Source organism: Silurus aristotelis (genome assembly GCF_946808225.1).
Source record: "Silurus aristotelis genome assembly, chromosome: 18".
Taxonomy (NCBI): domain Eukaryota; kingdom Metazoa; phylum Chordata; class Actinopteri; order Siluriformes; family Siluridae; genus Silurus; species Silurus aristotelis.
The window spans coordinates 22,846,196-22,861,195 of NC_139591.1; the positions used below are offsets into that span (position 1 = coordinate 22,846,196).

Here is a 15,000-nt window from a genome sequence, read left to right on the forward strand (position 1 = left end):
ACTGTATAAATTGGTAATCCACAGATAGATGTGAGGCCTTACGCCATTCTAATGCTCTCCAGAGAACCTCTGGTCGTTTTTCACCTCCGAATCAAACACTAACATACTGTTACAATCACACCTACACCTGGATTCTTACTTATATAAACACCTTCTGCCCAATCAGAACCAAACCTTTATAAATACTCTTCAGATTAAAGTGGCATTTAAACAAAAAGATCATTGGGGTTTCTATACCGCTTATATATTCCAGTCTAGCTGTAATTTAAATTCTATTTTAACCAGTTTAGCTCGCTTACAACATACACACAGTTAATGTGACAGAACAGACGGCATGCAAGAATCAAAAGAAGGAAATAACTTAATCCATCCATGACCTGTCAATCATTCTGCGACATATCAAGCTTAATTCTTCATGAATTGATCCGGCGTTTGAGTAATCATTTACAGTTGTGTGATTTTCCTCATTTAAAACAATATTCAGATTATGAAAGTTCACAGGGATTGAAAATACACAACTATGATTTGTAAAAAAAAAAAAAACTTGACTTTAACATGATTTGTGAAAATAACACTCAAGGATTTGAAAATAAACGAAAAAGCAAACACAAAACATTTTTTAAATCAGTCTGTGGTTCATCTGGTTCTTTGTGCTTCTTGCACGAGCGAGTTTTAAAAGCAGACATATCAGCGATGGTAAAGTTTTTCTGCTTGATAGTGATAGAAATAATAATACTAAAAAATAAAAAAGATAAAGAGGTAATAAACCTGATGGAGAATAAAAACAGATTTGGCATCGAAGTTTTAGAGTTTTAGTTAAGGCACTTAAAGTACTTTAGGGTTATAAAAATCCTCCCGCGTTTAATTTCATCCGAACGGAGGAGGATAATGTTTCCATCGCAGTCAACACTCGACCTTTGCCTTTTGTCTATATATTAAGCTGGTGTTCGTATAACAGGTGGCCATGCAGTCTGAAATCTACACTGATCTGCACAATTGTTACTGAAAATCTATTCATTTTCATTTCAAACGACTAAAAAAAAAACAGCTGCTTGTTGTAGGATCGAGTTCATTTTAGAGCCAGTGGGTGTTTTTTTGCGTGCGTTTTTGCTGAAGTCGAGAGCTGGTTATCAGACTCTCAATTTCTACGCCAAAACTCTCAACAAAAAAATAAGAGCGCACAAATGTTCGATATTGTGTCTTGTGCTAATAACGAAACTGTCAGTGAATATCAAAGAATATTATTATTATTATTATTATTATTATTATTATTATTATTATTAAATCATTACATTGTTATTGCGCAGCTTCTTGTGGTAATGGCACGGCACTTACGTGAACAACACACACTCGTTTAAAGCTGATTTGTGATTACTATTTTCTATTGTTTAAGTGTTTCAAGTACACAATAAAGCTGTAAACAGAAAAGCCGTCCTCCAGCCATTCCCCAGCTCTATCGCTCAAATCACACACACACACACACACACACACACACACACAAAACACACACACACACAAAACAGTTCCAGCTCATTCAGCCACAAGAGCATCGGCGAGGTCAGGAGCTGATGTCAGGATGTCGACAAAAGCCCGAGGTTCATTCGGTGTTCCGGTTTATCCCAAAGGTGTTCACATGGGGTTAAGAAGGTCAGGGTGCAGGTCCTCTGTGTAACACAAGTTCTTGAGTTCGTCCACACCAACCTCAATTCGGATGCATTTTCATGCTGGAACTGTGCTTTGGGTCTCTTAGTTCCAAAGATCATCTATACATTTACATTAATGGCATCTGGCAGACGTTTTTATCCAGAGTGACTGATTTCATCGGAGCAGGTGAGGGTTAAGGGCTTTGCTCAACGTCCCATCAGTGGCAGCTTGGCAAAGCTGGGATTTGAACTCACAACCTTCCAAATCAAAGTTTTAACATCAGAGCTACAACTTTATAAACCACTTGCCACTTTGGGGTATCCATTTCTGGAAAACGTACATATGGTCAGCGATGCACCTGCTCTTTTCTCCCGTATTAGTGCGCTTTTGTGCAAGTTTTTGGAAAATCATGAGATTTCAAAGGATTTTTAACCCGATGTTCTTCAATCAGCTGGTTTCTTGTTGCCCAGGTGTGTCTTTATAGAGCTACTCCTGTTCTGAACATAACATGAAGACCAAAAAGCTGACTATAGGAGAAAAAAGACAGGTAGTTATTTAGGTGAGGTGAGGAGGTTTGGGGTGCACTCATTGTTCACATTCATCCTGAAGGTATTTAAAGGGGTTGAGTCAAGTCAAGTCAAGTCAAGTTTATTTGTATTGCGCTTTTCACAACAGACATTGTCTCAAAGCAGCTTTACAGAAAACAACAGTGAAGGTGAATGGTGTGCGTTTGTCCCTGATGAGCAGCCGTGGCGACAGTGGCAAGGAAAAACTCCCTTAGATGATATGAGGAAGAAACCTTGAGAGGAACCAGACTCAAAGGGGAACCCATCCTCATATGGGTGACATCAAAAGTTTGGTCATAAATCTTTCAACAATACAGAACAATTTGTGATCATCATAGATCCAGCATCAGCTTCTCCATGCCAGGGCCTTTAAACACTCGGCATCTACTTCTCCATGATCATCCATAGGTCCATAATCTTCACGAGGTGGGACGTGACTGGAGCTGGCCAAACCTCAGGAAGCCTCAGGATGGGGAGAGAAAGAGAAGCAGTGGAGAGGAATTAGCGTAGCTGCTGTTCATGATATTAACAGCACAAGTTGATAATGTGCATGTGATCAGATGTTCTGGAGCACAAGGTTGTGATGTGATGTGTGTGATGTGTGTTATGTGTAGGCTTTGCTAAAAAGATATGTTTTTACACATATCTTGAGGTTGAGGAACGAAGCTTAGACAATTCAAGATCTTCCACTCAAAGCAGATCTTCATGAAGATGGAAAACCTTCGTGCACAGGGGCATCGTCGTGCTGGAACAGGTTTGGGTCTTTTTGAAACCTTGACACAGACGCAGGAGTGTTCATCCATCCATACATCCATCCATCTATCCATTCATCCATCCATATATCCATCCATCCATCCATCCATCCATCCATCCATCCATCATGCTGGTTCTATGTTTCTATATTATTTTGTTCATTGCCTGCTAAATTATTGCTGGAACATCTGTAACTGCTTCTCATAGTAAACATCGAACAGCTGCTTCGTCTGCCCTTTATTTCAAAAGTCTATAGATTTTCACATAAACGGTTTCAACCTGCGGTTTGTCTTTTCGCGTCCCCTGGAGCAGCACTCATGTCTTCACCTGAGGGAGAGCCTCTGACTGAGAGAGGACAAAACACATTGTGACTCCATCATTCACTTCACATTGTCTGAGCCCTGGGTAAATATTTGTGAAGGCACCAGACGAGCTTTTTAGTGACTGCGAGAGAAAAAAAAAGAAACAGGTTCCTGACTTCAGTGAGAAATGAAGGAAAAAATGCGCTAATGTCAGCTCTGAGTGAGCGCTCCATGCATCACTGAGATGTGAGAGACGAGCGAAGAGGCACACACAAGTCATTACAGGAGATGGATTGATGGTGAAGGTAAACCTGAGAGCCGCATAGTGGAGAAGCGCTGCTGAAGTGTGTGTGTGTGTGTGTGTGTGTGTGTGTGTGTGTGTGTGTCACTACAATAAGATTTCCCTTGAATAATGAATCCAGGTCCAATGTCAGAACTTTCTTACTGAGAACTCATTTCACACGGGAATGTGATGCACCATGTTCAGCACTGAAATCCGAACGTTAATAAACACGTGAAGCATCGCAAGAACAACGCACCATGGATAATCATGTTAAAAAGTAGGGAAAAAAACACGTGAAAGGAATTTAAACAATCACGTATTAAAATGAAGCAAACGAAAAATAAAAGTAAAAACGTAAAAATGGAGAGAAAAATTCATGTACAAATGTAACTAAATAAACAACATGAACTGAAATATAATACGAGATATCGCACATGAAAACGAAGGCAAAAAAAATCACGTGTAAAAAATACAAAAAAATTAATGTAAAAATGAAACCCAAAATAATCACACGCAATAATGCAATAATTACCACACATGAGAGTTTAATAAAAAATAATTCGTGAAATATAAAAAAATATAAAATCACGTGTAAAAGTGTAGCAAAAAAAAAACATCCTAAAATAACACAAAAAAAATTCGAGTGGAAAAAGAAGAAAAAGTGAAGAAAATAAAATAATAAAAATGCCATACTAGAAAAATCATCAAAAAAGTATATATGATTAATATATAGTTTAAAAATCCTTGTGCATTATTTAAAAACAGGATTTCAGTCTGTATGAAAGATCGATTTATTTATTTTTTGCTTATCATTTAGTTGCTGCTCCAACCTGCAGCTAATATCATCACTGCCATGTCTGTTTCCTCCGAGCAATAAACTACTTATAGAAGCATTTCCTTCAGCAGAGTGGAGATGACGATAATGAGCAGGAGATTAGCGCTCGGAAACGTTTGAAGTTTGCGGCCTGCTCACGTAGAAGAAAGATGAAAAAAAACGTGTTCTGGATGGAGATGTGAAACAAAACCCAATCACCAGACTGCCACTGCTAATCAGAAAAAAATGAATCTAGGTTCAAAGGTGTGTGTGTGTGTGTGTGTGTGTGTGTGTGTGTGTGTGTGTGTGTGTGTGTGTGTGTGTGTGTGTGTGTGTGTGTGTGTGATTTTAAATGAATCCTGTCTACATTTACACAAAATAAGAATTTCTGTTCAATGGCATCTGAAAAGGTTATAAAAAAGTGAAGATTCCATTGTACTCATGCCAGGAAGCTTTTCAGGAACCATTGCAGAAAGCAGTGTAAATTAAAATTTTTGTTCAAGATTCAGAACTTTTCAGTCCAGTCTGAGGTCCACCCATAACCCGTAACCTTCCTGTGAAGATTCCAGGTAGATTCCAAGAACCTGCAAGATGCTACACAGAATTCCTTAAAGACTCCAAGAAAGGCTGTATGTCCTCAAAAGGTTCTGGAAAAAAGTTCTACATTTTCCCACATTTGCCACATTTGTTTCTTTCTGGAAAGGTTCTTGAACCTATAAAATATATGTGTTCAATAATAAATTATTTCCCAAGAGCTTCGGGAATTTTGAACATTCAATATTAGGCTGTTACATAAACATTTCACTAACCCTTTGTTTCCTTAAAAAGGTTCCTGTAGCTGAAGTATGATATCCAGAGTTTAACAAACATTCCCACAACTTGAGGAATTTAGTTCCTCAGATGTTTCCAGGAAACTTCAACGAGCTTTATGAAGTCCAGTAAAGAGTTACAGAGCAAACAAAATATAGCTGAGAACTGTATTTGATTGATTTAATTCAGGGTTCCATAAATAGCTCCTGAACCTAGAACATGAGATTCTGAGTTCCACAAGGGATACTATATTCTTTAATCTCTCAGAACCAGGTTACAGAACCAATATCATGCAGCAGAGCTGAAAACTTTAACATACTTTACAGTGTCAGTGAAGATTTCTGAATTCTAAAACTCTTAACTTCCCCAAAAGGACTTACAGTCTTCTACCCAGAGTTCCAAAAGATCTTTCCAAACTTCTTTAACTCTTCAGAAGATTCTAGAACTTATTATGCAACTTTTATGCAGCGAGGAGAATTTACTTTTGTCCTTAGCTCTATGTTGTTTCTCTATGTTATGTGATGTAGCTCTGTGTTGTGTGATGTAGCTCTGTGTTGTGTGATGTAGCTCTATGTTGTGTGATGTAGCTCTGTGTTGTGTGATGTAGCTCTGTGTTGTGTGATGTAGCTCTATGTTGTGTGGTGTAGCTCTATATTGTGTGATGTAGCTCTATGTTGTGTGGTGTAGCTGTGTTGTGTGATGTAGCTCTATGTTGTGTGATGTAGCTCTGTGTTGTGTGATGTAACTCTGTGTTGTGTGATGTAGCCCTGTGTTGTGTGATGTAGCTCTATGTTGTGTGATGTAGCTCTGTGTTGTGTGATGTCGCTCTGTGTTGTGTGTTGTAGCTCTGTGTTGTGTGATGTAGCTCTATGTTGTGTGGTGTAGCTCTATGTTGTGTGGTGTAGCTCTATGTTGTGTGGTGTCGCTCTATGTTGTGTGGTGTAGCTCTATGTTGTGTGATGTAGCTCTATGTTGTGTGGTGTAGCTCTATGTTGTGTGGTGTCGCTCTATGTTGTGTGGTGTAGTTCTATGTTGTGTGATGTAGCTCTATGTTGTGTGGTGTAGTTCTATGTTGTGTGGTGTAGCTCTATGTTGTGTGGTGTCGCTCTATGTTGTGTGATGTAGCTCTATGTTGTGTGATGTCGCTCTGTGTTGTGTGTTGTAGCTCTGTGTTGTGTGATGTAGCTCTATGTTGTGTGGTGTAGCTCTATGTTGTGTGGTGTAGCTCTATGTTGTGTCGTGTCGCTCTATGTTGTGTGGTGTAGCTCTATGTTGTGTGATGTAGCTCTATGTTGTGTGGTGTAGCTCTGTGTTGTGTGGTGTAGCTCTATGTTGTGTGGTGTCGCTCTATGTTGTGTGGTGTAGTTCTATGTTGTGTGATGTAGCTCTATGTTGTGTGATGTCGCTCTGTGTTGTGTGTTGTAGCTCTGTGTTGTGTGATGTAGCTCTGTGTTGTGTGGTGTAGCTCTATGTTGTGTGGTGTAGCTCTATGTTGTGTGGTGTCGCTCTATGTTGTGTGGTGTAGCTCTATGTTGTGTGATGTAGCTCTATGTTGTGTGGTGTAGCTCTGTGTTGTGTGGTGTAGCTCTATGTTGTGTGGTGTCGCTCTATGTTGTGTGGTGTAGCTCTATGTTGTGTGATGTAGCTCTATGTTGTGTGGTGTCGCTCTATGTTGTGTGGTGTAGTTCTATGTTGTGTGATGTAGCTCTATGTTGTGTGGTGTAGTTCTATGTTGTGTGGTGTAGCTCTATGTTGTGTGGTGTCGCTCTATGTTGTGTGATGAATTGCTTGACGTAGCTTCCTGTGACGTAGCTTCCTGTGTTTGACTTGTTTGCCGCGAGTTACGTGTTTGTATCTCTCTCGGCGCCTTTCAAACAAACTTTGCTATCTATCCATCCGTTTTTCCTCTTTTAATAATCCTTAATTGTTTTTGTCTTCCTGACTTGTGCCTGTAGTTAGTTAACTCGACTATAACTAGTGTTGTTTATATTTATTTTCTCTCACTCACATCTCTGTATAATAAATCTGTTCGTGACGATAAGCACTATGCCGGTTGTTTGTCTGCATTCGAGCACAGGTGAGGACTCGTTCGAGTTGCAAACGGTGGTGTTGGAGATGGAGGCATTGGAGAAACAGATTCGCGAGCTGCATGTAAAGCATGACCGGCTGCGAAAGCGGAAAGCGGCACTAGAAACATCCCGGGCGGACGCGCACTCATCCCAGGTAAACTCCCGGGTTGAACCTAACGCTCCCAGCACATCAACTCCGCGTGCTTCTATGCCCAGGCCCAGCGCACCTACAACTCCGGCACCGGTGCAACATGGACCCTGGATGCGACCGCGGCGGAAGAGACAAGCCAAGCCCCGATCGAGGACGTCTCCACCTCCACCACCGGCCTTCGAGATCTCGACCGAGAACCGCTTCGTCCCCCTCCGCGAGACGGAACGCGACACTGTTATTCTCGGAGATTCCATCGTCCGGCATGTCCGCGCTACCCGAGCTAAAGGTAAGGTGCACACTCGCTGTTTTCCTGGTGCTCGTGTTCTGGATGTCGCTGCGCAGGTACCCGCGATCCTGAACGAGAACTTCGGAGCGGTTGTTCTCCATGCCGGATCAAACGACACCAGGCTGCGGCAAACGGAGATCTTAAAGAGGGACTTCAGGATCCTGGTGGAGACGGTACGCAGCACATCACCCACAACGAGGATCATTGTGTCAGGACCTCTTCCCACTTACCAGCGAGGGGCTGAGAAGTTTAGTAGACTTTTAGCTCTAAATGAATGGTTACAGTCATGGTGTCGAGAACATAAACTTCTCTTTGTTAATAACTGGAACTGTTTCTGGGAGCGTCCTAGGTTCTTCCGCCCTGATGGCCTGCACCCCAGCAGAGTTGGAGCAGCAGTGCTATCAGATAACATCTCTAGGATACTTCACACCATCTGACTGGTAAGACATCAAGAAATCTTCAACTATAAGAACACGCATACTACAGACCAAATAGTTACAAGTTCACACACAGCCCAGTTTATAGAAACCGTATCTATTCCTCGGGTAGTAAAACCAAGAATTAAATACACAAGATCCAGAAATAATCTTATTGCAGTTAAAACTGAAAAATGCCAGATAAACAAACACAACAAAGTTCTAAAGTTCGGTCTTTTAAACATTAGATCACTTGCACCCAAAGCACTGATTGTAAATGAGATGATCACAGATAATAATCTCGATGCACTCTGTCTCACTGAGACCTGGATTAAACCAGGTGATTATATGGGTCTAAACGAGTCGACACCATCAGGATATGTTTATAAGCATGAGCCCCGTCAGACTGGTCGTGGGGGGGGTGTAGGAACCATTTATAGTGCTTCTCTTAATGTTAGTCAGAGATTAGGATTCAGCTTTAAATCATTTGAAGTGCTCGTTCTTAAAATTGCACTTTCAGACATCCATAGAAAACTCGCTCTGGTCACCGTGTACAGACCCCCAGGACCCTACGCTGATTTTCTTCATGAGTTTGCTTGTTTTCTCTCAGACCTCTTGATCAGTTTTGATAAAGTGCTGCTTGTAGGAGATTTTAATATTCATGTAGATGATGAAAACGATGCCCTAGGATTATCATTTGTCGATTTACTAAACTCTTTTGGAGTTAAACAAAACGTCACCAGACCAACCCACCGTTTTAACCACACACTAGACTTAATAATATCCCACGGAGCAGACGTCACTGATATAAATATTTTACCTCAGAATGATGACATCACAGACCATTATCTCCTACTGTACACACTACCGGTAGAGCAGATTAACCGTGTTTCACCACGGTATCGACTTGGTAGGACTATTATTCCAACCACTAAGGACAGATTCATAAATAACCTGCCTGATTTATCTCAGTTTCATATTAAACCCATAACTGCTGATCATCTTGATGAGATGGCAAACAACATAGACCTTATCCTCACTAGCACTTTAGACACTGTTGCCCCCATCCGGTTAAAAAAGGTTCGAGAACAAGCACCTGCACCTTGGTATAATAGTCATACGCATGCCCTAAAGAGAACAGCACGTAATCTGGAGAGAAAATGGAGGAAAACTAAATTGGAGGTATTTAGAATTGCGTATAAAGACAGTATGCTGAGCTACAGACAGGCGCTAAAAGCTGCTAGAGCTAAACACCTGAGCAAACTCATAGAAAATAACAAAAACAACCCCAGGTTCCTTTTCAGTACAGTCGCTAAATTAACAACAAATCAGGGATCTGAAAAATGTGTTCCATCACAGTTTAGTAGTGAAGACTTTATGAATTTCTTCACTGAAAAAATAGATAACATTAGAAAAACAATTGTGGCAGTTCAACCTCTGACAGCATCTCCCGACACAATCGTACTTACAACCCCACAACTACACTGTTTTACATGTATAGGACAGGAAGAGCTGTATGATGCTATTATGAAAGCTAAATCAACAACATGTCAGTTAGATCCAATTCCCACTAAACTACTGAAGGAAGTGTTATATACAGCTGGTGAGCCTCTTTTAAATATTATTAACTCCTCACTATCGTTAGGTCATGTCCCTAAATCCCTCAAGTTAGCAGTTATTAAGCCCCTCATTAAAAAACCTAATCTGGATCCAAACACGCTATCGAATTACAGACCAATTTCAAATCTCCCATTTATGTCTAAGATTTTAGAAAAGATTGTCGCTGCCCAGCTATGTAACCACTTGCAGGAGAACAATATCTTTGAAGAGTTTCAGTCAGGTTTTAGGCCCCATCATAGCACAGAAACTGCTCTAGTTAAAATCACTAACGACCTGTTTTTAGCTTCAGACCAAGGCTACATCTCCCTATTAGTTTTACTAGATCTTAGTGCTGCGTTCGACACTATAGATCATGATCTTCTCCTCGATCGCTTACAGAATTACATCGGTATTCAGGGACAGGCATTAAGCTGGTTTAAATCCTACCTGTCCAATCGTTACCATTTCGTAGATTTAAATGGAGAGCTATCCAGAATAATGCTAGTAAATTATGGCGTGCCACAAGGGTCAGTTCTGGGACCCCTGCTTTTTACAATATACATGCTTCCATTAGGAAATATTATTAGAAGGCATGGAATTAGCTTCCATTGTTATGCTGATGATACCCAGCTATATATTTCATCCAAACCAGGCGATACAGCTCAATTAGCTCGCATAACTGAGTGTGTTGAAGAAATAAGAGATTGGATGACCCATAACTTTCTGCTATTAAATTCTGATAAAACGGAGATTTTGCTCATCGGCCCAAAAAATAGTACACAGAAGCTCCAGCATCTCAGCCTGCATTTAGACGGTTGTTCTGTAACTACTAGTTCAACGGTAAAAGACCTGGGAGTTATTTTAGACAGCAACTTATCTTTTAAAAATCACATCAATCAAGTTACAAAAACAGCCTTCTTTCACCTTAGAAATATTTCTAAGCTAAGAAATATGTTATCTATATCTGATGCAGAGAAGCTCGTCCATGCGTTTATGACCTCTAGAATAGACTACTGTAATGCATTACTAGGTGGATGTCCTGCATCATTAATAAACAAGCTTCAGTTAGTTCAGAATGCAGCAGCAAGAGTTCTTACTAGGTCAAGAAAATACGATCATATAACCCCAATCTTATCGTCCCTACATTGGCTTCCTATTAAGTTTCGAATAGACTACAAACTACTGCTACTCACTTATAAAGCACTAAATGGTTTGGCTCCCATGTATCTATCCAGTCTCTTAACACGCTACAATCCGTCACGCTCCCTGAGATCTCAAAACTCTGGGCTTCTAGTAGTTCCTAGAATAGCAAAGTCCACTAAAGGCGGTAGAGCATTTTCACATTTAGCTCCTAAACTCTGGAATAGTCTTCCTGACAGTGTTCGGGGTTCAGATACACTCTCCCAGTTTAAGTGCAGATTAAAAACATATCTTTTTAGCAAAGCCTACACATAACACACATCACACACATCACATCACAACCTTGTGCTCCAGAACATCTGATCACATGCACATTATCAACTTGTGCTGTTAATATCATGAACAGCAGCTACGCTAATTCCTCTCCACTGCTTCTCTTTCTCTCCCCATCCCGAGGCATCCTGAGGTTTGGCCAGCTCCAGTCACGTCCCACCTCGTGAAGATTATGGACCTATGGATGATCATGGAGAAGTAGATGCCGAGTGTTTAAAGGCCCTGGCATGGAGAAGCTGATGCTGGATCTATGATGATCACAAATTGTTCTGTATTGTTGAAAGATTTATGACCAAACTTTTGATGTCACCCATATGAGGATGGGTTCCCCTTTGAGTCTGGTTCCTCTCAAGGTTTCTTCCTCATATCATCTAAGGGAGTTTTTCCTTGCCACTGTCGCCACGGCTGCTCATCAGGGACAAACGCACACCATTCACCTTCACTGTTGTTTTCTGTAAAGCTGCTTTGAGACAATGTCTGTTGTGAAAAGCGCTATACAAATAAACTTGACTTGACTTGACTTGACTTGATGTAGCTCTATGTTGTGTGATGTCGCTCTGTGTTGTGTGTTGTAGCTCTGTGTTGTGTGACGTAGCTCTATGTTGTGTGGTGTAGCTCTATGTTGTGTGGTGTAGCTCTATGTTGTGTGGTGTCGCTCTATGTTGTGTGGTGTAGCTCTATGTTGTGTGATGTAGCTCTATGTTGTGTGGTGTCGCTTTATGTTGTGTGGTGTAGCTCTATGTTGTGTGGTGTAGCTCTATGTTGTGTGGTGTAGTTCTATGTTGTGTGATGTAGCTCTATGTTGTGTGTTATCGCTCAATGTTGTGTGGTGTAGTTCTGTGTTGTGTGTTGTCGCTCTATGTTGTGTGGTGTAGTTCTATGTTGTGTGATGTAGCTCTGTGTTGTGAGATGTAGCTCATAAGTTGTGTTGAGTGTTATGGCATTAATATGCAATGCTCAAGGCGAGTCAAAACATCTCCAGGTTCTACAGACGGCATCAGACCTCTATGGGTTAATTAGCGCCACTTCTCTCACCTGCGTGAACTCTCTGATTTTTTTCTCCTCTCAGTCAGAAACCCCATTAAAAAAAAACAATGAAAACTCATGAAGCGTGCTGGTCCCTCAACCTGTGCAGTCTCCTGCAGCCTAGTTACCGAGCAACCACATCACGCTAATGATCAGAAGCGTAATAACGGGGCTGAGGTTACTACGCTTCTGATGTGTCATGACACGACTCACACTACACGAATGATTACGTTTTCTGTCGTGACCTCTGACAGCCCAGTGGACTGCAATCCCCTGACATGGTTTCACTTCGCACACAATGTGATTTAGACGTGTCAAAATACGATCAGTGTCAGTGAAGTCACCGTAAAACCGCATAAAGATTATGACATGTGCACATGCAGTATTGAAACATGCATGTACGTGTGCAATATTGTTACATACATGTACACGTGCATTACTGTTACATGCATGTACGTGTGCATTATTGTTACATACATGTATGAGTGCAGTGATGTTACATACATGTATACATGCAGTACTGTTACATAAGAGTACGACTGCAGTACTGTTACATACATGTACAAGTGCAGTACTGTTACATACATGTATGCATGCAGTACTGTTACATAAGAGTACGAGTGCAGTACTGTTACATACATGTACAAGTGCAGTACTGTTACATACATGTATGCATGCAGTACTGTTACATAAGAGTACAAGTGCAGTATTGTTACATACATGTACAAGTGCAGTACTGTTACATACATGTATGCATGCAGTACTGTTACATAAGAGTACGAGTGCAGTACTGTTACATACATGTACAAGTGCAGTACTGTTACATACATGTATGCATGCAGTACTGTTACATAAGAGTACGAGTGCAGTACTGTTACATATCTGTATGAGTGCAGTTCTGTTACATGCATGTACGTGTGCATTAATGTTACATACATGTATGAGTGCAGTTCTGTTACATACATGTCAGAACTGCAAAATATACTTTTTTTTTTTTTTATTTATAATATATACTTTTTTCTTGTTATGATGCCGGAGTAAAAGCACAGTGTCGGACCATCAACAACACGCCAAACCTGAACGTGGATGTGAGGCACCATACAGTCTACGCCCACCCTCTTCAGGTTTAAATAAAAAGAAACACTGCAGCGACCATGCTCTTTGCTCTTTGTGGTAAGAAGCGCTACTGAGGACCATCCATATCCAGAGCAGTGTTTGGGTCCTGAAGCTCGAGTGAAATCTCAGAGGCGACGTCTCGTCAGGGAGATCACCACATAACCATGAGAGTAGCTAACTATGATCAGTATTTTGATTTGAGCTTTTATTTTTGTTCTAGAGTTTTTTTGTATGACTATTTAGCCTTACCATGTTTGCCAGGTGAGTCTGTTTTCTAGTTTCTGACTATGGATTTCTTTTCCATTAAGCCGGTGCTCTGACCCCTACCCGGAACGTGGGCGCGTGTTTCCAATAATCAAAATCCGAATCCGCAGCAGGGGTCAATTCACAGGCAGACAAATACAGTGAAGGTTAATCCATAACCATTAACCAGGATAACAGTCGAGAGTGAAGGAGCAGGAGACGGGAAATCGAGACCCAGACTTAACAACAAGCGCAAGGGAACAAGGTAATAATCACACAGGCTAACACACAAGAGACCAGGTGGAAAAAATATAAGGAGTATCCCATACCAGTTCTTGCCATTGAAAGCATGAGATAAACCAAGGAAAAATAAATATGAAACAAAAATTCACAAGCTTTACCATTTAGAGATGATCAGCAAGCCTTGAAGTTCAAACTTTCCTAGAACTCAAATCAGAGTTCCTGGAAGGGTTCCTGTTGTTATGTTCTAGCAGCGTAAAACATGCAGTAATGTTTAGAGGTCGATACGGGTTTTTCTCTGGTCGATGCCGATGCTGACCTGTAGCCTAAACTACAGCTGGTTGAAAGCTCACTAACAATACAGTTCCAACAATTTATTCTTATTCTTTCTCCAAAGGTAGCACCAGATTAAGCAAATAAAATTAAGAAGGATGGATTAAGAATAAAGGATAAGAACTTAATTCTTATCCTTCAAGCCGGGACACACTAAACCGATGGTCGGTGGGTAATGGCGGTGGTTTCAGGTAATCCGTCAGCTTTAGTTTTTCCGGTGTGTCCCGCACCGTTGGCTCTAGTCAAACTCCGATTGGCTATTCAACGCACGTTGTCATTCTTGCTCTTGTCTTTGAAACTTCCGCTACATGGATCCGTTAGTAATGATCACGGCAAGTGTAATCGCCGCTTACTTTTTGTATTCACAGTTCATGTGTCTTTTTGTCCATATCAGTGTATTTTTTTTGTATTCAGGATTCAGTGATTGTAAAATCGTTCCATCAGTTGTGAACACATGACGTTCCTCAGGACACCTGTGTTGTGCAGGAGGACGAGTCGCTCGGAGAACTCGCAGCTGCAACGCCTTTATTATTTATCCCTGAATCTCAGCAGCACCTCGCTGAGTTTTAAGACTCGCTGTCAGCCGTCTGCCTGCACCTGATTTAGAGTCTTGTCCCCAGGATAATTTATACACTGCCTCGTTAAAGTCGCCCTGACTCGCCACTGCAAAGCTTCGGCCAATCGGATGCAGAGAGGGGAGGAGCTGCAGCCGGAGAGGATGTCGGCCATCACGCGTGATTGACGGGCGTTCTGCGTCACTGCAGCAGCATGAGGTTTTATGAGATGTGTATTTGAGAGAAAGTCTCACACTTTTTCTCATACACACACACACACACACACACACACACACACCTTTCTAACTTATAGCACTCACCT

General features: G+C 41.1%; 1 protein-coding gene across 1 annotated transcript in view; it reads right to left on the reverse strand.

The window, feature by feature from the left end:
• LOC310741175 (putative flavin-containing monoamine oxidase A) overlaps nucleotides 1-15,000 on the reverse strand; it is a 57,466-nt gene that overhangs the window by 28,875 nt on the left and 13,591 nt on the right. Inside the window, exon 8 of the mRNA XM_083568781.1 lies at nucleotides 14,999-15,000. This exon is cut by the window's right edge and continues 83 nt beyond it. Coding sequence (XP_083424907.1) covers nucleotides 14,999-15,000 — 2 coding nt within the window. The remainder of the gene's footprint in view (nucleotides 1-14,998) is intronic.